The 22,221-nt window shown below is 38.6% G+C and overlaps 1 protein-coding gene across 21 annotated transcripts in view; it reads right to left on the bottom strand.

Moving 5' to 3' along the window:
- Nucleotides 1-5,515: 5,515 nt before the first annotated feature.
- The window catches only part of MSI2 (musashi RNA binding protein 2), a 453,994-nt gene continuing 437,288 nt past the window's right edge, over nt 5,516-22,221 (bottom strand). For 16 of the 21 annotated variants that reach the window (XM_039328150.1, XM_039328162.1, XM_039328152.1 and 13 more), the window contains 3 exons: nt 17,397-17,605; nt 14,951-15,028; nt 5,516-11,358 (listed from right to left, as the gene is read on the bottom strand). In XM_039328150.1, the coding sequence (XP_039184084.1) occupies nt 14,987-15,028; nt 17,397-17,605 (251 nt within the window). In that variant the 3' untranslated portion in view covers nt 5,516-11,358; nt 14,951-14,986. The remainder of the gene's footprint in view (nt 11,359-14,950; nt 15,029-17,396; nt 17,606-22,221) is intronic. The other 5 variants (XM_039328157.1, XM_039328169.1, XM_039328171.1 and 2 more) reach the window with 2 other exon arrangements.

The raw sequence follows: 22,221 nt of genomic DNA, 5'->3' as shown, positions 1-22,221 counted from the left end.
TTTGCTTCACCGACCAGTTCAAAGTGCTGGTGGTTACCGTCAAAGACCCACACAGCTTCGGACCAGGTTATTTGAAAGACTGTCTTTTTCTGGTCACATCTACCTGACCCACCAGTGTGGTGAGGCAGAGAATGCTGTGGGTCTCCTCTCATAAGGAGGTCCATCTGGTGGGACCAAGAAGAAGGGCCTTCTCTGTGGTGGCTCTCTCTCTGTAGAACATCATCCCGCAGAGATAAGATTGGACTCCACTTGGACACTCTTTTGCAAAGCCTTTAAGTCCTGGTTTTGCCAATGGGCCTGGGGACCCCAGAGTGGGATGCAGCCCATCAAGTGGCTCATTTGATTGTTGTCACCAGGGGAGTGGAGGAGTTATTGAGTTTTTTTAATTGTTTTTTATATTGGGTTTTTATCTTTCTAAGCTGACTGGGGTCACTGAGAGTGAGTTGAATGGCCCTATAAATTTTCTTGAATGAATTAATGAATGAATAGGATACAGATTTATGTTCAATCCATCTTTCTGCTCTTTCTACTCATTCAGAGAATAGAATGGATAGAGTGTTTTTGGTCCTCTCTGTCTATCTGTATGTTTATATGTTGCCTTTATTATTTTTACAAATAACTCAAGGCAGCGGCGAACATATCCAACGTATCTGTATCCATTCCTCCTCCTCCCCCCCCCCCAACAATAACCCTGAGAGGTGAGATGGGTTGAGAGAGATTGACTGGCTCAGTCAATCAGCTTCCATAGCTAAGGCAGGATTTGAACTCAGTCTCCCACTTTCTAGCCTGGTGCCTTAATGACCACTAGACAAACTGGCTCTCTTAAGTGATTATGACATGAGCTCAAATCTATAAATTGGTATCATTTAGTTTGTTATGGATATGTGTATGGAATAACAAAGTCCCGTTGCCCTTTGAAAAAGCACTTTGGATAGGTGTGCGATAGGAAGATGTTACACACCAGTGAATGGTGATAACGGAAGAACCATCGTAAGGAAAAACGTCCTGACTATAACATCTGCGTAGCAGTAGCAGAGTTTACTAGTAGATACTGTGGGTTCTCCATCTCCAGAGCTTTTTAATTGGGTTCCCTGCACATCGCCAAGAGTTGGACTAAATTGTCTTTCTGATTTTTTTTCCATCTCTACTTTTTATTAGTCTACGAGTTTGATATGAATAATATCTGTACAATAATGCGAGATCAGTAGAGAATCTTGGTTGATCACAAAAGTTTGAACTTGTTGGTCAGGTCAGTTTTGTGCTTGCAGAATCAATTATTGGATCACTCCTTAGAAGAAAAAAAACCTTTGTTTTGCTTTACTAAGATCTACTATTTGAGATATAATGGAAAAATGTATATTTGAGTATATTTTAAAAAGAAGTTCTTTAGGGTAATGATCCCTCTGAATCATGGTTTGTAAGATTATATTTGCCATTTTACAGACAGTGCTCTTCTTTTAATCTGTTCTTCTTTAAATATGTTCCTAACAAGTCAGCTTTAATAGCAAACTGTTTTATTATTCATGTTAAGGCCGAGAAAGTCCTTGAAAATATCAAAAAACTATGTTGAGGTTCTAATAGACCACCTAAAACAATTATGTAAGTCCATAATTAGTAAAGGCTGGTTTTGTTTTCTGCCTCCAAAAAGCCAACGTGAGGGTGCTTTGTAGGAGTCAAAACTTCTTTCCAATTGCAGAAGGGACACAAAGTGTGAAGGTTTGTGAGTTGCTGATTGGTAAGTGCAGTTAAAAAGGTTCAATATGCTTAGTGCAGTTGGGGATAATTTCTTTTACAAGAGAATATTTGTAGCTCTGGGTTAAACAGTAGGATCCTTGGTGCACTCTGAGCTTGGTTGCTTTCTTGCAGTCATTTCATTACTCAACTAGGTAACATTATGAGTACTAGAAGGGAGCAGGTTTGCCTTGTTTATTTACTGTGGCTTGCCCTGCCAAGTGTGGGTGGGGATGTTGTTTTTTTACCATGGCCCACAACCAGGGTGTGGGGCACACGAGTGGTGGATTGGCTCGCATGCGCCCAGCTCGACTTGCATAAGCAGCGGGCCACATATGCACACATGCACATCGCTTTGCCACTTGCGCGGGCCGGTTCCCCTCTCCCTCCCCCACTGGTCCGTCAAGCCAGAAAGGGGACCGCTGCTGTATGCAAAAGAATAAAGAATAAGAATTACTGGCAGAGCTGCAAAGAACTCTTCTTCAGGAAGAAATTGACACTGAATGGCCATATTAGCATAACAAGCTTAACGAGGCAGGAGGAGGTAGTTCTCCATCTACTACGACCATAATTGGGACTAGAATTTGTTGCTAATTAAGGCAGTTGTTAAATAATTAATGCCCGATTTTACCTTTTTTGCCATGATTGTTAAGGGTATCACTGCAGTTGTTAAGTGAATCACATAGCCTTAAGCTTCCCCCATTGCCTTTGCTTCTCAGAAGCCACCTGGAAGTTCGCATTGACCTCTGGAGATTGCAACTCTTGTAAATTCATGCTAGTTGCCAAGTGCTGAATTTTGATCATGTTGAACGATTCTGCGATGATTCCATGTGCAAGAACCGGTCCCAAGTCACTTTTTTTTCGGTGTCGTCCTAACTTTGCTTACTGAATGAATGGTTGTAAGTCAAGGACTACCTGTCTAGACAAATCATCTGGTCAGTATCTAAATGTGGCTAATTTTAATAATGGGGGTGTTATTGATGGCCCAGCATCATCCATAAACTTATGTTAGTTTCAGGTCCAGTACATTGTGCAAAAACAGAAGATGGATTTGGTGCCCAAATTTCAAACTGTATGAATACAAGGATGCAGTGTGAATGCCTGATCTCTTGTCACTGCTGTCCAATTAAACGCCTCCTTTGAATCACTTTTTATTAGTTTAATAAATTCCAGTTCACACTGCTTAGCTAAAAACAGCTTTACTTTCCTCCCCCATCCCTCTCCATTCTGCTCCACATTTCACATCCAACATTTGCTCTAAAAGTAAATGATTTCAGGAAAAGACTGTAAGTGGTATGACCCATTTTCCTCAGACAGGGAAAAGCAATTCTGGCCCTTTTTTCTAGAACCCAGAAGCTAAAAAGTTAGCAGAGACCTTGACTTGATCATTATGGAATTCCTTAAAGTCTGACTTAAAAAAAAAAAAAGATCTGTTGACACCGCAGGCTCATAAGCATATTTTTAGCAGAGCCATAGGAGGCTACTGGGCATTTTATAAATGTATAACCCCACATGCAACACACTCATAATTCACTGTTTGCTGAATGACAGGGTTAAGTGGCTGCTATTCCCCCACTCCCATTGCACTAATATAGTCCAGATCTGCTCTCTTCCTCCAGCTGGATGAATGTCAAATTGTTGCTGGGCTGCTTAGATCTAGTGGCCATTTTCCACCACAGAAAAGCCCAGCTTTGTAAAACGGTCTCCATTTGTTTCTCTAATTTTTCCCTTGGCTCTTCATTAATCACCAGTCCCATTAAGATTTTGATGGGGTGAGTGCTTTCCAGAGACAAGTGGTCCAACATCCAGCAGGGTGCTGACCTTCAACCATAAATGCTTCGAGTCCACTTCCTTTTATTAAGCAGCCCAAGGTCCTCCTTCTCTCCCTCTTCTTTTTAAGCCACCGGGATAACTCTAGATCAGCGGTTCTCAACCTATGGATCGTAACCCCATTTGGGGTCGATTGACCATTTCATGGGGGTCGCCAAGCAAGGCTGTCAGCCATTTTTTTCCCCTTTTCCGACGGGTGCCTTACCTCCCTTGGGCTGGGCCAGCTGGTGGCCCAGCCGGTGGTCGGCCTGCTCCGTCTCTGCCACTTGCCAGCTACGCCTCGGCCGGCGCAGGAAGCGGCACCATGCATGTGTGGCGCTTCCGGGCAGGGAAAGTCCTCAACTTATGACCAATTTAGTCCTCGACTTACGACCGGTTGGGGGGTCACGGCATTAAAAAGGTTGAGAACCACTGCTCTAGATGAAACGGTTTTGTTGAGGTCCCTTCCAGACTACTATTTCAACCAATAATATTTATTTATTTGTACCTAGCTCCAAATGTGGAGAACCTGAGGCTCTACAAATTAAATTGAGGAGAATTTAGAATTAAAGAGAAACAATTAATCAGTGGAACAGCTTGCCTTCAGAAGTTGTGGGTGCTTCATCACTGAAGGTCTTTAAGAAGAGACTGGACAGCCACTTGTCTGACATGGTATTGGGTCTCCTACCTGAGCAGGGGGTTGGACTACTAGAAGACCTCCAAGGTCCCTTCCAGCTCTATTCTGATTGGTTGATTGAAATGTTCTACTGAACTTTTCTAATAATTCAATCTGTATAGCAGTATTTCTGAAGATTTAATCTGGCTCAGAAGAATGACCATTAAGTATCTTGATATTGCTACTGTTCTCAATCTGCCTAAGAAATGGCTGGATAAAGAGATGATCCTTTTGTAAGGATGTTACTTTACAGCCTGTCTGGTGCCTCTAGATAAAGAGTAACTATAGTTTTTAGAATTCTGGCTCGTTTTATCTGATTAGAGATAGCTATCATGATCCAACAGCCCCACTTTATTCTCTGACTACTCCATACTGGTGCAAAAGTAATGCCTACTGAGCTGGATTTGTCTTGAGAAAAGATCACTGTGGATGGCAACAGCATTTTTCAAGTGCTATTCTCTCATTCCACCATTCAAGCACAGAAGAATGAAGTTCCTGGAAAGCAAGTTCCAGTTGAACATTAAGAAAAACTTCCTAACAGGAAGAACAATTCAATAGCAGAACCAACCAATGATGGTGGCCTCCCCTTCCCAGGATATGTTCAGCCAGATGATTGATGGCCATCCAAGAGATGCTTCAAAATGGACTCCAGCACCAGACAAGGAGCTAGTCAATGGCTCAGATGGTTTCTTCCAAGTCTATAATTCTGAGTTCAGTGGGACTTCCTAGAAATTGGGTATGGATATGTAGTTTTAATGTGATGGATGCAGAAAAGGCTTTATTTAGTGTCATGATGTCACAAATGTCTCCTATCAAACTCGGTCTTTCTTTCAATTCTCCTTGGTTTTGAAATTGCAACCAGTAATCTTGTACTTTAAATATTCTGTATTTTACAAGGGGTCTGAAGTGTTTCGTCTACCAGAGATGGGCCATTGTCAGAATATTAATCATCCTTAGTTAAAACCATGATTCCATCCAGGAGAGATCTCTCTATTTATGATTAGTGGAAGATTTTCCAAAACTCAGAAAGTAAACATAGCCTCCTCTGCCGCCTGCCCATAAAAAAAATCTATCATTTTAGGGAACAAAAATTCATATCATAGCAAGATCTGGAAATCTTTCCCCGCCCCCCCAAGATTAAAATGATGCTTTCTAAAATATCCTTTCTTCTGCAACAGTAATTAAGAAATGATGATGACATCTACCTGGAAAATATAGATAATTTCTGAAATCAATGCAGGCAAAGGAAAAAGAAATAGTTATCAAATGATAGATACAAATGATACAAACACACCGATGTTCAAAACAGTTTTTTTATTATTTTTTTTCTGAGACAAACACATTGATTTTCTGGACCACAGTAGAGGATGGAAACCTTTCACAAACTTATTTATTTGAAAATACAAATATAAAATTATACTTTCCACATCTGTGATGTGAGAGACCCCCATCCATGTAGTATTTTTACAACAGGGCTTCAGAAAGCCATACACAGAGACCTGAAAGATGCTTGATATATATAGATACATGTATATATATATATCTATATATATATATACACACGTGTGTATTTGTGTGTGTGTGTGTATATATATATATATATATATTTATATATGTATATAAAAATCACTACCAAAGTTCGCATCAGTTCATACTAAAATATAAAAGGAAGGGGCTAGGCCTGGCCACTGTGTCACTGCTGATTAAATACCTTTAGAGGAGCCTTCTCCAGCAAGGTCTGTCTAAATATGCTGGGATTGTGAGAGCTGAGGCTCCAGCATAGTTGGAGGGCACCTGGCTGGGGAAGGCTGAAAATTTAGAATTATCTCAAAATGCTGAAACTTTACATTGGGTTACTGATGGAATTCCAAGACATGTACAACATATATAATGAGATTATCTGCTATCACTAGAATTCAAAATGATACATCCCACATGTGGTGGCTTATATACAGAACACAGGTTATATATGTATGGGTGACTTCAGTTTGCTTTTTCTTTTGAAACAAAATTCTGTAAAGACAATACATTCTGATTGTTTGGTTACTGGCGAACAAACAGCTTTGCTTCTGAACTTTTTATTTTTTTGGTAGAATTCTTATTACAGTATTAAAGTATTGCTTAGCTGGCAGAATCTCATGTAGTGCTTGCACACGGTGAGAAATGGATTGGAATTAGATTCTGCACCCTTTATGAAACTCTACAGTGTATTGATGCAGATTTTTTTCCCTCCTGAATCTGCCAGTGTGTCTAAGGCCCCCATCACTCAAAATATAGTTAGACCAGCTTCAGTCTGCTTTTCCAAACATTTTACTTGGCAGAAAAAAAAACCAACCCCAAACCAAAAACAAGTAAGAAACCTTTCAAGCAAATACACTAAGGAGTAAAAAATAAGTAGTGTTTTTTTGTAAACAATTTTATACGCAATATATATATATTATATAACCATAGCTGACATTTGAGGAAAAATGTAGTAAAACTATATTGCTTTAGTCTTTTTTTATGTCTTGCATTGAATTAGATGGAAAATGAAACAGGATGTTTTTGGTGACTGGAGTCCCTAGCCCACATTCATACTCCAGACTGAAAGAGCTGTGCAGGGTTAATGGCCGGGTGGAAAAGTAAATTAAAAATCTGTACACCTTTCAGGTCATTATTATTTACCAACAATTATCCAATGATTCAACTAGCCTAGCAGGATGTGTCACATTCATCAGCTTGTGTATATACTGCTGTACAAGAGAAAGAAAAATTACAGCAACAGAGCCATGCTACCTTAAAGTCCAAGCTACTAATTTAAATCAAAAGAAACATTATGCAAATAGGAAATTAAAAAAAGGGACAGGTTGCTCTTCGTTTTAATCAAGTCAACTTCCAACTTAAAATTGGATGACAAGTTGTTTTTTTCCCCTTTGGTGGGAAGAGAAACAAAATAAACTAAAAACTCCAACAGCCTAGGGGTGAAATTCTGGCCCTTTTGTTTAAGTAAGTAGCAAAAACAAAAACAAAACGTATTTCACTATGCTACATGACTTCTAGTTTTTAAAATCCTTCTGACACCTCTTACTGTGTTTCTGATATCCCGATTGCTTTATCAATATATAACTTAGTTTGAGGCACAAAATAGCATTTTGTTAATGCTCTTCATGGAAATGTGTAAAGCAGGGGTGTCCAACCTTGGCAACTTTAATACCTGTGGACTTCAAAACTCCCAGAATTCTCCAACTATGCTGACTGGGAAATTCTGGGAGTTGAAGTCTACAGGACTTAAAGTTGCCAAAGTTGGACATCCCTGGTGTAGAGTATCTACTGTTGTATACTAATGGTGCTTTTTCCACCATTGAAACTACACTTTGATTTTTGCTAACTCCAAAAGAAGAATATCTACAAGATGGGGGATAAAAGAATCAAGATGGAGTCCACAACCATGTGATCAAAGCCCCAACCATTGCGAGATGTGTACAAATGGAGCAGATCTACGATCACGTGGTTGTGGTGGATGCCATCTTGAATTTTGCTTCCTCTCCATGGACTCCCCCGCCCCTCCCCTAACAAGGCAATGTTTTGCAAATGAGGTTTGGAACAAAACAGTACAATGCTGGGATGGCAATAGATGCCTTGTTCTCTTGACTAAAATAAAGTTGCAGCTTCTGCGTTTAAAATTAATTTTCCCAAATGAAAACAAATTCTCAGATCTTTTAATAAGGACATCTAGATGAGTGAGGGAAGAAAATGAACCTTACTCTAGGCAGTCACCTAAAAAATATACCAGGTTCCACACAAGTTGTGCTCTGGGCATCCAGAAGGTATAGAACTATCTAAAACATATTCACAGAGATAATCAACTTTTCTTCGGAGTATTCTTTCTTTTAAAAAAATACTTTTTCTCTTTGCAAAATCATTTCATTATACCATGCCTCCCTTTTTTATTTTAAAAAATAAACTTAAAAAATCCAGTTTTGCATATCTAGCATTAGCATTTAAGGTAGTATGGCACACCCTTTTTATAAAAGTTGAAGGGTGGGGGAATCTGCAAAATGATGCAGTAGTTTTGCCAACGTTTATTTTCTTTCTTTCTTTCTTTCTTTCTTTCTTTCTTTCTTTCTTTCTTTCTTTCTTTCTTTCTTTCTTTCTTTCTTTCTTTCCTTTTCTTTCTACATTGTGAAGCCTTTGGTTAGTTTGAAACCACATGAGATCAGCAGAAAGTAAAAGAGCAAAAAAGGAAATTAAATAAAAACAAAAACCTGCCCCCAAATTATTAGCATTTCTTTTTGCCTTAAATAAGAGAAAGTTCTATCCTTACTGGTCCTAAATCTGAATAACTACATCTATGTATTTAACTTTAATTACAATACAACTACAATATGTACTAGAAGAGGAAGAGAAGAGAAAGGGTATGTGTGGAGGGTGTCACTACACTAGAATCAGGACAGCACTCTTACAAGATAGTCATTTTTATACATTATTAACATACAACAATGATCAACAAAGAATCTTCTATGAGGTGCCAGAGACCGAGGAAGGAGGAGGGGGGGGGAGGAGGAGGAGGAGGAGAGAAACATATGATAGTCTACAGTACAGGCACACGTTCCCAGAAATTCCAACAAGGAAGCTCTGTGAAAATCAAAAAAGACCTCCCTCATTTAAAAGGAAATTCACCCTCAGGAACTCCTGATGGGCTGCACGTGGATGGCGTCTATCTTGATTAAAATGTAATAATAATAATAATTAAAAAAAAATCCCTGACTTTTTTCTTTTTTTTTTCTCGCTCTTTTTTAATTTTTTTTTTTTTGTAAAAACACACTCGAGTCTCAGGGAATTAGTTTGTGATTAATTCCTTCTATTTATTTCATTTCATTTTTATTATTTTTAGTGTACTACTTGATCAAGTCTCAATAACTTTAAAAAGCGTCCAGCATTCTGGCTTTTAAACCTGGTTGTTTTCAAATAAGAAAATAAAAACTTAAAACATACAACAGCCATTCCCCCTCCAGCAAAACACCTCACTTTTGCTGTCTACTTTAAAAATGGGGGAATAAGATTCTTCCCCTCCTCCTTACAGTTCGCCTTGTGGTGCCTCCATGAGTGGTTGAAGATGCTTTGCTGTAACTTGTCTATTGAACATCTATGTTAGCCTACCGGTTAGTAAAATTTTACAAAAATAGGAGTGCAGCAGCTTTTTTTTTTCTCTTAACAAATGTCTCATTCAGTGTCTTATTCTGGCTGTACCTAGAGTACCAAATTTATAAACGTAACAATTTAAAAAAATATTAATAAAACTTGTCAATATTAATGTTTAAAAAAAGAATATATCCACACTATAATTATGCTTGTAATATCACCTACTGTGTTGTACTTGGAGTTGCTGTTGCCAGCCTATTTGACCCATATTTAAAAAATTAAATTAAAAAATATCCTTCATAAGTCTCCTCCCCAGCAGAGGAGCATATATATAACAGCCAAACATTAAACATGTGCAAATTGGAAATTGTCAGTTTTCCCCTACCAGTCACAGTGCAATGATGTTTTTTATACATTTTTTTTTTCAAATCTGTTTTCATCTACAATAAATTAAGCTTTTCTTGCGTCTAGGGTGATAAACTTGTAGCACTGAGGTATTCATAACGATTTGTTTAAAATAAACCTTTGCTTTTTTTTTTCTAATTGGTGAATTAGAAAAGAATGGGAGAAAGGATGGGTAATAAAGGTGAGAAGATGCATGCTTTAACTGCCCCTCCCCACAGCTGGGAGCTTCCAAGGCGTCAAGACTGGCTTGGCGCAAAGGCTGCAGGCAACGGGGCTGGTGGAGATGGATGGACAGTCAGGTGATCTATATGGTTTAAAAAAAGTGTGCTTGAAACTTTAAATACCTTTTAAATATTAAAAATGTAGCTTTTTCAATCTTGGGAAAAGCAGTTTTTTTTTTAACTTAAAAAAATGTAACTAGACTGTTACTTTAAAAGCTGTGCACAGAGGTCTAGTTAATATGCTGGTATGACGCTAGTACAGTTATAAGGTCTAACATCTACAAAGCAAGCTAAACAGTGTTGATCTAACTGCTACGGGCCAGCTCTGGCAGTCGGTCTCACAAATTTAAAAACATCGGGGCACAATCCAGCGGAAATGTTCCCTGCGTATCCCTCGCGAGATAAATGGGAATTGAGTGAGGACCTCAATTGCCCTCCTACTTTTTTCCATTCGTATAAAAAGTCTTGCAGAAGAGAAGATCCCGTTGGGATGTGTGCCCCAAATTTTAATCTTTTTCCATTCAGGTACAGAAACTGCCTTAATCTGACTCCATCACAAAAATATTACAATTTCTCTGCTTTTTAATAGTTTATATGCAAGTTAATGGAATTGTATTTACAGTATTACTATTTTTAGATTCACAATTTCAAAAAACCTTATCGCCTCTTTTTTAAACAACAAAAAAATGCACTTATAGAAAAAGGACACAAAAAACTTTGTAGTCCTTACTTTATTGCCGAAAATAGATATAATTAGGTTAACTAATAAAAAGAACTGCTAGAGATCCTGCTACTGAGCCAGCCTATTTCCCATCCAGCATAAAAGAGAGTATTTCCACTTACTTTTCTTGCTTGCTCTAATTCTAAATTCAGCGTGTGCTAAATTCCACCTGAAAAAGCCTTTTCAACTTCAGAATTGGTGCCAATAAACTGAAAATCATGTTACCACTTCAGCAACAAAATTACATTAAAAAGAAAGAAATAGAGAAAGGGATTAAAAAGCAAAGTAAAGAAACCTTTAAGATATAGAGTATGGTTAGGGTTTTCCTAAATACACAGAGTAGCAGAACTACTTTGATTATAAACCTATGTCAAAATACTACAAAAAAAGTGATTAAAATAGATCTCAAAGGGGAAAAAAACATCAAGAAAAATAATAACATGAAGAAAAATGGATTATATATATATACACATTTGTTTTAAAAAGCTGTTGTTCTATATAGTACAGCAGGTTCATGAGATGATACCGATTTTGGACAACCCATATCCATTGAGTGTCACCTCCAGTTTGTGTGGGTTACTGATGGTGCAATTGCCAAAGTCTGAAGACGTGTCACCTAAACATGGAACCATTCAGAAACTTCGCCCTGTCTTGCCTGGACATCCAGATATACTCTACAATGGATGAAAGATAAAAGAAAAACAGAAATGTAATGGTTACGTTCCGACCTTTAGAAAAATGCATCTTTTTAGCTCAAGCAGGAACACAGACAATGTGTTCAACCTGACAGCCCATTTTCTGGCTTTGCACAAGTTCTACTCCACATTTATTTCATGTGTTAGATTTGTATTTAACGGGTTCAAGCAATAACTTGCACCATAAACTAATTGAATTATCTGCAACTATACAACAAGCTACCTACAGCCTGTATCGATTGCACCTACTAGATCACTAGGGAGAAGCTCCATGTGATTCCATATTTCTAGGAGGAAGGAAAGTCAAAGGCAAGAGACAAGGCTTCTCAGGGGGGGCAGCCCCAGTACTGTGGAACTACATCCCTGAGATCAGGCTGGCAACCTCTTGGCCGGCTTTCAGAAGGCTATTAAAAACTAAACTGACAAGGGGGGCTTACCTATTGCGCCATCTTTTACTTCTCTACTTTCTATTTTTGTTGTTATTGTTATAGTTCATTCTGCTCATTAATGTTATGATTTAGGTTATTTTTGTTCCTTTCATTTTACCCCACAGATCTTTTAATTTTTGCATATCAAGTAAAACTGCAGAGCATCAAAAGATTGTAGCAGGAGACGAATTCAATAAGCAAACTTAAACTTTGTGAGGCGGCATGGAGGACTAGCAGTTGCTTTGGCTAAGCGTGCCAAAGAAGGGAGGAAGATGACCAAGGGGTGACAAGGGGCAACAAGGGTAGGTGGGGGCTGCAGAGTGCAGGGTGGTTTCCAACAAAAAAGGGGGCTATTTGGCAGTGGATTCAGACATACAACTATGTGGTTTGCTTAATGACCACCATAAGAAACAGTTAAAAAAATCTGGTCTGGTCACAAGGCGTCTGAACTTAAGATGTCCACAACTTGCAACTTCTAGGCCCAACTGTGGTGGTAAGTTGAGGACTGCCTGCATGTGTTTTAAAATGAAACATGGAAAATAGTCATGCCAAATATTGGAGTGGGAGATTTTAATTTATACTTGGAAACTTGCATTTTAATATAGAAAGATTAATGAAATTGATAGTTTCCTCAACAGAATTTTAACTGAAGATCTAAGCCAGACTGGGGCATCAATCCTGGGCATCATTGCAAATGGTGGCAGCAATGGCTAGTTTGAAGCTTGGATTTTCACAGGAAATTCTGGTTTTAAGAATGAAGGTTGCTTTGTTGAAACCATGTCAAAAGAGCACAATGGCATGTGGGTGGTTTGCTGAACCAGACTCAGATAAAGTAATTAAGAAATTATCTGCTTGGGAAGTCTACCATTTCATTTTTCAGGCTTGTAGTATTGTGAGCCAAAACAAATGGAGCAATATGAAATTAGAAGTGATGTGCAACTAATCCATGATGGATTTATACAGTTCATAAACTGCAGCATGACGAATATTTTAAAAGGTTTCGGTTACATTGCATGATGATAACAACTCAGTTATAGAAGAACTAGTTCTTCTGTGAATGTCACAAATACTCAGTTTCAGTGGGTTAAACAAATACCTTCAACAATAATGCGAATAACTATGAAATCCAGTGTGGCCCCGAGAGAAGCCTTAATCCTCCCAGTCCTTTTATTCATTCATTAATTCATTTCAAGTGAACCACAGAGAGCTACAAAAAACTTTTTCTCCATCTCGAGACTGAGGCCTCCCATATCAAGAACCCCCCTGGGAAACTTTTATAATGTAAAAGTAATGGCAAAAGTAATCCGAGCTACAGTTTCACTGTAACAATCCGACAGAATTTCAAACCACAATAACTTTAACAGGTGTCAGTTGAAAAGCTGATTTTCAGTTAGGCTCTCTCTGGGAACCTTTGCTAGCCTCGCTCTTACGTGAAGTTTCTAGACCTCAAATGTGAATAATCCTAAGCATCTAATTTCAACTTCTCTCCTGCACACTCTTCTTGGTTTACAATGACAGAGGTGAAACTTGCATGTGGAGGAGATAGGTCGTTCCAGTTAAAAATATGTTAGAAAAGGCCACCCTTGCCTTGTCTACCTTCTGCTCAACTTTTGAATATCTGTAGTGAGTCCTTTCCTGAGGCAACAAACGTCCTCAACAGGGACAATGAAGAAGGATGAACAGCCGCGCAAGAAGTGGTTTATCTTGCCCATGAACTTCTTGGCACCTCCTGTCCGAGGTGGATCCTTTTCCGTTGTGAAAAGTAACATCAAGGACACCACCTTGCTTTGCCAATCTTTATTATGGCTTTATGGGGTGAGTGCGTACAGTATGCTAATTGGTTAAACATTGTCCTCACCTTATGCCTCTTTTTAACATTTCTCTAGGTTAGGAACAAGAAATTATTGGGACGTGCTTTTGAGGATTGTTAGCAGACCTAATTTTTTGCAAAAAAACAGACCAAATCTGTTAATATGAGGATCAATCAGGAATTACACTTCTTGAACCATACAAAAAGTGCGTGTCCATATATGCATATGGATGGACAGAAGCCCCCCCCCCTTTTTTTTTTTTACCCTGAGGTAACCTTACATTTTCTTGCCTGCTTTTCTATATTTCAGTCCTGGAACTCATGCAGGGCAACTGGGCTTTCAGGCAGACTGCCAGCAAAGTCATACTTAAATGACTAGGCATGTTTTGTACATTCAGGCTTCATTATGGTGTATCAGCCACACAGCAACACATGAATCTCATTTGGTGAATGTCACAAGTGCTTAGTTTCAGTGGCGCATCTATGAAATGCTGTGTGCTCCCCAAAATGTCTATCAGTTTCCCAAACAAAAGGCAACTACTGATACGTTTCAAAGCACTATACCTTTTAGAAGCATTTAAAAATCTCATTTGATCTTTCCACCCTTTCCCACATTAAGTGAATTGGGTTCATCTTCACACATGAAAAATGCGCTTGTTTCAGCAATCATACTTTTAATTTCATGCTTTGATTTGGAAATTAGAATTCATGCAATAGATCGAGTACACAATTAAAATTAGCAACAATTTCTCACATTTTCCTTACATTAGCCTGGTTATGGCTCTGTTTAACTAAATATTTATTATTGGAAGTATATATAAAAAAATACTGTGTTAAAAGCCATAGGTAAAAGCGGAGGAAACAGGTGGGGATCCAGAATATGTATATGACTGTAGTGATTTTTTTTTAAAATCTGTTGAAATTTAATTCCTGATTTACATGATTGTTCTTTAAGAACAAATCACATGTATTGTGCTTACAGTCTTTAGCATAAAAATGAATTAGTTTTAAAAAGCATTACAATTTTAAAAAGAGTTTCTTTCAAATTCACATGATTTTATAGATTTTCCCTTAAACATTCGAGTGACCCTCAGTATTTAGAATTGTTTTAAATAATCATAGCAACTGCATAAAAAAATTAACTGCTGAAAGCACTGTTTTCTTCCAGAATTGCTTCAGGATACCTTTCAAGTTTCCAGCCCAAAAGGTTGCTTTTAAAATGTTTAAGAAAAAAATAAATAAAAGAAGAGTAAAGGTATCAGAATTTAACCCCCCCCCCAAAAAAGAGGGAAGGATATAGTAGAAAATATAAATGCTATATATATTGATATACCTCCAAGTGAGATGGCAAGCAACCCTGTGTAACGTTTCAGTGGTATCCATTTGTAAAAGCCGTTGCAATCAAAGGCCCCTAAAATTGTACAATTGCAATTGTTACTAATATGATACAAGGGAAGAGATGATTTTATTTACTTTTTTGCATGAATTATCAAAAATTATCAAGTACTGGTGTTGCTAGCATGAATATTGTTGCCATCTGTTCTTGCTCATATATTTGCAAGCTCAAATTTAAGGGTGCTGAAAAGTAAATTTGAGTAGCTTTAAATTGCTGTTAGTAAATGGATGGCATGAATGTATTAAAAAGGCAGACACTTTTTGAAAAAAAATGTTATTGGTCATGAAATTAAAGAGACAGCTCTGTTCCAGTAGACACAAAATCATTTAAAAGACCACACTGGTGCAGACAAAATATAATGCTGACTGCGGCGTGATTCTTTAGAAAACAGACCACAGGGAAAGGTCAGCAGCACACACCTTTTCAAGAACAATCCAATCTTTTTCTTTAGGTGCAAAATGGAAATGAGGGGTGTTGTAAGTGGTGATAGATGCAGTTTAAATTGATGTAGGTCTTATCAGAATAATCTGTATTTCACCACATTCAGTTGATTCAATGGAATTTACCAATAACCCAGATGACATTACAAGGGGAAAGAAATGACATTTGGTTATACTTGAGTTATTTTTTAGCAACTAAAATAATTTGAGGAACTTGTCTGCATTTTTGAGACAAAATAACTCAACTATGTCCATGCGTGTGCATGTCTGTGAAATTTTTTCGAAGTTGGTTTAAAATCATTTTATTAACTAGTTACTCAGATACACAGGACATTCATGCTACCACACACAATTCGAAAACAGCAGAATTAGAGGAAATAAACATTGCATGCAAAATTTGCAGTCCCAAATTAGTAATTTTTCTCCCAAATTAGTAATTGCACCATGTTAATGTTCAACATTTTTGTTATTTATTTGAGAAAAGGCATGTTGCAGTACTTGCTAACATTTCTGTGGATAATTAGGCCCTTCAAGTTTAATTCACATTACATTTTCCCTACCTCCTCCTATACTACCCTTTTGCTTGGGATTATTAGAACCATTCTCGAGGGAAAGATATAGTTCAGTCTGGTCATGTGTTTAATTGGCTATTAAAGTGCAGGACATAGCAACTTCCCATGCAAAATAGTAGACCAATGCTTCAGTTCTAGCCTGGCTAGGAATAAAGTGGGCATTCAATTTGTACAGTGCAATTATAGGCCATTCCTTCCTTCCCATGTTGCAGTCATAAGAGTCCTTCTATAAATGACTCAGATGTCTATGCATACATCTATTCCTGAGGATGCACAACTACACTAAGCTGTCAATGAATTGAATACAGAAATGCATCATGAGGAACACTCAGAACTTCCTAAGATATATTGTGATATGGGTGTTGCCAACAAGTTACTTGGGGTACTTAAAATTAGCTCAGTGTACAATCTCTATTTGTTGTTTTGGTTCATTTCTGAAAAACTCTCCTTCCCCCCGTCCCCAGATTCAGCATAAACTGCTTGTAAAGATTTTAAAATACCGGTAGTCCTCGACTTGCAACAGTTCATTCAGTGACCATTCAAAGTTACAACGGCACTGAAAAAAGTGACTTATGACCATTTTTCACACTTATGACCATTCCAACCTCCCCATGGTCACATGATCAAAATTGAGACACTTGGCAACTGACTCATATTTGATAGTCACCGTGTCCTGGGATCATGTGATCCCCCTTTTGTGACCTTCTGACAAGCAAAGTCAATGGGGAAGCCAGATTCACTTAATGGCTGCAGTGATTCACTTAACAACTGTGGCAAGAAAGGTCATAAAATGGGGCAAAATTCACTTAAACGTCTCATTTAACAACAGACATTTTGGGCTCAATTGTGGCGTTAGTTGAGGACTACCTGTAAGATGAATCATATGGCCAAGTTTAATGTACAGAATTTTTGCAGATATTCTCAAAGAAAAGGAGATATCCTATTGGAAAGTAAAAGATAATGTGCTCTGCAGCTTGACATATCTTTCTTCCATTGGAATAAATACAGGCATATGTTAAACGGGCATCTCTCAATTGCTATTTAACTGAAATAAGGGAATCCAATACACATCCAATGTCTGGCAAAAAAAATCAAAATGTGGGGTCTGGCTGAATGAGGTTTCTAGCCAGAAACCAGAGAAACAATATGCGCTCTCTATCAAAATCGGAGTCCTCTGTTATATGGAATCTATAGATCATGTGTGTGTGTGTGAATAAATAGATTCAATTTAGTGCCCAATACATAGGACAGGACAGGACCCCAGATTGTGTTGCTTTGAAAGGTTCCACAGAAGAGCAGTGCAGTGCCAACAGATTTTATTCACTCTAGAGCTTCAAGAGAAGGAACAGGAAGACAAAGAGAGTTACTTACAGCAATTCCATGCCCAAAGCCAGAGCCAGGCTGGGGGCTGGCAGCACTTATGTAGTTACCCACACCGGAGTCTTGACTGGCTGTACCGTAGAGGTCTGCAACTGGACCCGGGCTGTTTGCCCCTGGAAATCCTCCGGGCCGGGCTGGATTGGAGCCTGCCGGGGAAGCGGGTGCGCCAAAATTCGGTTGAGCACTGTAGCTATTCAAGACTGGTGTGCAGAGAATAAAGCTGGGTATGAGGCCAGAAGCTGAGCATGCACAGTTATTACAAAGCCAAACACTAATAAAAACAGCCTAGGTCCAACTTCTAACACTTAACCAAGGCCATGCGATAAGAGAGCAAGTACTCAATAAAAATCAGCCCATACTACTAAGAAGCTTAGAGCTCCAAATATAGAGAAATATGTATAAAGAGAGAGAGAGAGAAAAAAAATCATTCAACACACTACTGCAACCTGTAGGTGGTTGGTTTCACCAAATTATCACAAATATATATATTTTCTGACATCTGATTGGATGCTCATGCAGTAGTAAAATGGGTTTTCTAGATCTGGGCACGTTGAGACAGCATTCACATCCCATGCAAACTACAAAGGAACTAGTTTTAGACTACACATTGTGTTAATATTGATATTAATGTTGACAGCAGAGAAAGCAAATCATACTTAGAAAAACTTTTTTGGATGGGGGGGGAGCGGAATCCACTGAAAGCTTTCAAACAATACATCCCACCCATCCGCCCACCCTCCCACCCACTTCTTTTACTACTGAAGCGACAGTGAAGGTTTGGAGGTTTGAAATGTTTTTTTCTTTAAATAAAAACAAACAAACAAACAAATGATAATGTAATGGAACACTTGGGAGTATTTGATATACGTAACAGGAGTAGTTTCCTTCCCCTTCCCCTTCTAGTGTGGAGAAATGAGTGCCTTTCTCCCTCTCAAACTATTAATTAGGTAGAATACAAGGAGGAATGAGTAGCCAGAAGCTGAATAATTCTGCATCCTGAAACTTAATTATTTCCAAAGAGAAAACATATAAATTGTAATAAGACCATCCCTACAGCTGGAACATCCTAGGCAGTTCACTTTTATGACTGTTTTTGTAAAGGGAATTAGATTAGCAAGATGGTCAGGGAAAGCACTGAGTTGTTAGATGCTCCTTCAGACAGAGAGACAGAGACAGAGAGAGAAAGAGAGAAAAAGAGAAAGAGAGAGAGAGAGAGAGAGAGAAAGAGAGAGAGAACGGCTGGAGACCCACACCCTGCTACCTGCATGCTAAGAAAAGCAGAGCTGTTTTCTTCAGCTAATTGTTCGTGACCTTTCAAAATGGATAGCTTAATTATTAAATGAACTTTTCTGTTATTAATCTATCTGTAATCCCTAAAGATGACGGTACTTGAATATTAAAAAGACAACTAGGAGTAAGGATACCTCTCTGGTAATGGCCCTGCCTCACAATACAACTGGGTCAATGGTGCTATACAGAAGTGTGCCCCCCCAAAAAAAAGTCCAATTAGTGCCTGTGATGGTGGGATGGAAACTCTGCCTGGTTTTATGGGCATTGCACTAAACATAAAAACAGGCAGAGTTTTGAAGGCACCGTCATGCCACCATCTCGACTTTTCAACTACATCCCTGGCACTTTATGAAGGGAGCCACAGAAAGGAAATAAATCTCCAGAGAGCTGAATGAATTCCAGTTGGACTCATCACGCAAAGGATTTAACTAACTCTACACAATCAGCTATATTATGGAAAAGCTAAAGCCCATTTAATTAACACATTTTGTTGAACCTCTCCTTTGAAGTTAAGAATTGAAGAAGAGCAACAGAAAAGGCAAGTCTCATCATTTCCAAATTCGTTTCAAAAGCTGGTTAGTAGAGAGAACACATTTCCTGAACTCTGGTTGGCCAGAAAGGCATCAATTATAATGAGAAGGGAGACAGTGCAACCGGGAGCTAAGAAAGGACCTAACTGGGTTAGGTGTGTTGCAATTAAGCACTTTTAAAATGGATTTCAGGCAAACAAGCATACATTTTAGTACTTTGATTTTTTTTCCATTCATGAAAGATGCAACTTTCCCAACAAGTTAACATGGCATGTAACTCTGATTCTTTCCACTTTCTTTCCTTCCTGTGCTGGCTCAGACAAGCTGTTACTGTACATCTGAGGTATAACACCTCTGGTATTTCACATTAGTTCTCTGTCTATTCTTTGCAAAACCCACTACTTCATTCAGGGAAACTGTGCAAATACATACATCTGCTGAGAAGGTTTTCAATCTCTAACAGCCACCTCCATGATTAGAAAAAAAATATCCACACAACTGGTTGGGGATAAACCACATCTAGTTCAGTTTATAGCAATTTCGTGAGCAATGTGCCCTCTGGGGTTAAATAATTAGTGTTTGCTTGGTAGAGGGCAAATGGGAAGGGCTGCCTGTTCCGAGGGAGACGGAGAAACATATGAGTAATCCTTAACTTACGACTTAACCGTTCAACGTTACAACAGACCCCCCCCAGCTAATTATGATCATTTTTTGAAGTTATGATAGCTGCACACACCACTCCAGGGTCACTGATCTCATGGAACATAGAATAATAGAGTTGGAAGGGACCTTGGAGGTCTTCTAGTCCAACCCCCTGCTCAAGGCATCTTGCACGTTTGGCAGCTACCTCACCTTCATTGCTACTAACAGCATCGCGTGGTCATGGGACTGCAATTTGTGACATTTTTTGCCACTTTCTGGAATTCGCTTACAGTTTCTGGCAAAACACCCCTGCACACACATACTTATTGCAGAAAATTGATTTGATTAACAGTTGCAGTGTGTGCTTAACGAACACAAGAAATATATATATAAAAAAATAGATCTGGCCTCAGCTTACAACTACAAGAACTGGGCTCAATTCCAGTTGTAAGTCAAGGACTAACTGTAATTTACAGAGAGATTGGGAAGTCCATGTGGTGACACTGCTTACAACTGACAGAGGAAAAGATGAGCAGGATCAAACTGGGGATACAAATATGGAACAACGGCACTCCATTGTGCTGGGCTGTATTGGGAAAACAAAGCCGTTTCGAAAGATATTGAAGATTAAATGTCAAGCTAACTTTTCTCATTTTCACTCATGAAGAAAAACATCCAGCTGAGATATTCAGAGGCCTTTTATTAAGTTGCTGGAGCAGACTTTTGTTTTCCAGTTCAGTAAAGTGGATATTGGCCTTGCTGACAGCTCACCAGAATGCTTTCCTTTGCCAGGCGAATGAACACGTTGGCCTCGGAAAGCAACGACATGCACAGAAACACATGGGCTCCACATGGAAGCAGCTTTAAATTGCACCAAATGGAAGCCGCACTTGGTTTGAGCAGAGGAGAAGCTCCTAATAATAACACAAGGCAGTTTGGATAAGATGGCATTCGGCATACAAACTAAAAGTTTGAGGCAGAAAGTTTTAGACAGAATGGGTGGGGATGGGATTCCCCCCCCCATTGCTTAAAAGTTTAACGAAGAAAAGGACAAGGGGGGACATGATAGCAATATTCCAATATCTCAGGGGCTGCCATAAAGAAGAGGGAATCAAGCTATTTTCCAAAGCACCTGAAGGCAGGACAAGAAGCAACGGGTGGAAACTAAAACTCCGTGTTGCAGTGATGTGCAAACAAGAGTTTGGACTGGATGCCATACAATTTCATGGGTTAGCAAAGGTGCAAATAAGGAATAGTTGTCTTCTTGAAGTTTGAAATAAAAGGAACAGCCAGGACAGATTGGGAAGGGCTGCATTGCTTTAGGTAGAGATGGAAGGAAAATAATAAGCTGATGCTTATTGGAACTTAGTGGGACTATCTCCGCATCTATTTACTGCCCTGGTTTTATGATATTGTTGATGGCTAAGGTATTTTAACATTTTAAAAATACTTTGACACTATGGCCAATCGTATGACCCTATTTTTTTTAAAAAAATAAATGTCCAATTTTAATATCTGATGGAAAGAGTTATCAAGTGGTCAGGGACCTCCCGTTTTCCTAAATTCAATTAACGTGCTCAGCTAAGAAGGTTTGCACAAAGGAAAATGCTGCCAAGTTTCAATCAATCTCCTCTTCCAAATGACCCCTGGTATCTGCATCCCCATAGCTGGGGCATCCATTTGTGGTGTCATGAAATCTAGATAGCCTCCCTCACCTGAGTAGAGTTGCTCACTAAAATGTCAAGAACAATACATTGCCAAGTTGACAATTTGAAGGAAAGTAAAAGTGAACAACTAGGATTCTACAATTTTTTTTGAATCTCAGAGTTCAGTCTTCTTCTCCCACCCTATCCCTCAATTATCCTATCCCTAAATAATTGTAATTTCCTTACAGAACAACAATTCAGGGCTGACCATATTGGTTCCAGGCTCTTTCCTATTGCACTGTCAATAGTTGGTAATTTCTCTAAGTTTTATATCACAAAGTAAAAACGTTTACTTAAGTCAGGCTTGGAGATGAATATTCACTCTAAAAAGATGAGCAATTATAGCTTGGAAATATAATAATAATAAAGTGGGAAGGGACCTTGGAGGTCATCTAGTCCAACCCCCCTGCTCAGGCAGGAAACCCTATACCATTTCGGACAAATGGCTGTCCAGTCTCTTCTTAAAAACTTCCAGTGTTGGAGCATTCACAACTTCTGGAGGTAGGTTATTCCACTGGTTAGTTGTTCTAACTGTCAGGAGATTTCTCCTTAGTTCTAAGTTACTTCTCTCTTCAGTTATTTTCCATCTGTTGCTTCTTGTTCTGCCTTCAGGTGCTTTGGGAAATAGCTTGACTCCCTCTTCTTTGG

This window comes from Crotalus tigris, unplaced genomic scaffold, assembly GCF_016545835.1.
Source record: "Crotalus tigris isolate CLP2741 ecotype Arizona unplaced genomic scaffold, ASM1654583v1 scf7180000024371.1489680, whole genome shotgun sequence".
Taxonomy (NCBI): domain Eukaryota; kingdom Metazoa; phylum Chordata; class Lepidosauria; order Squamata; family Viperidae; genus Crotalus; species Crotalus tigris.
This window is presented reverse-complemented; position numbering and strand designations above follow the sequence as displayed.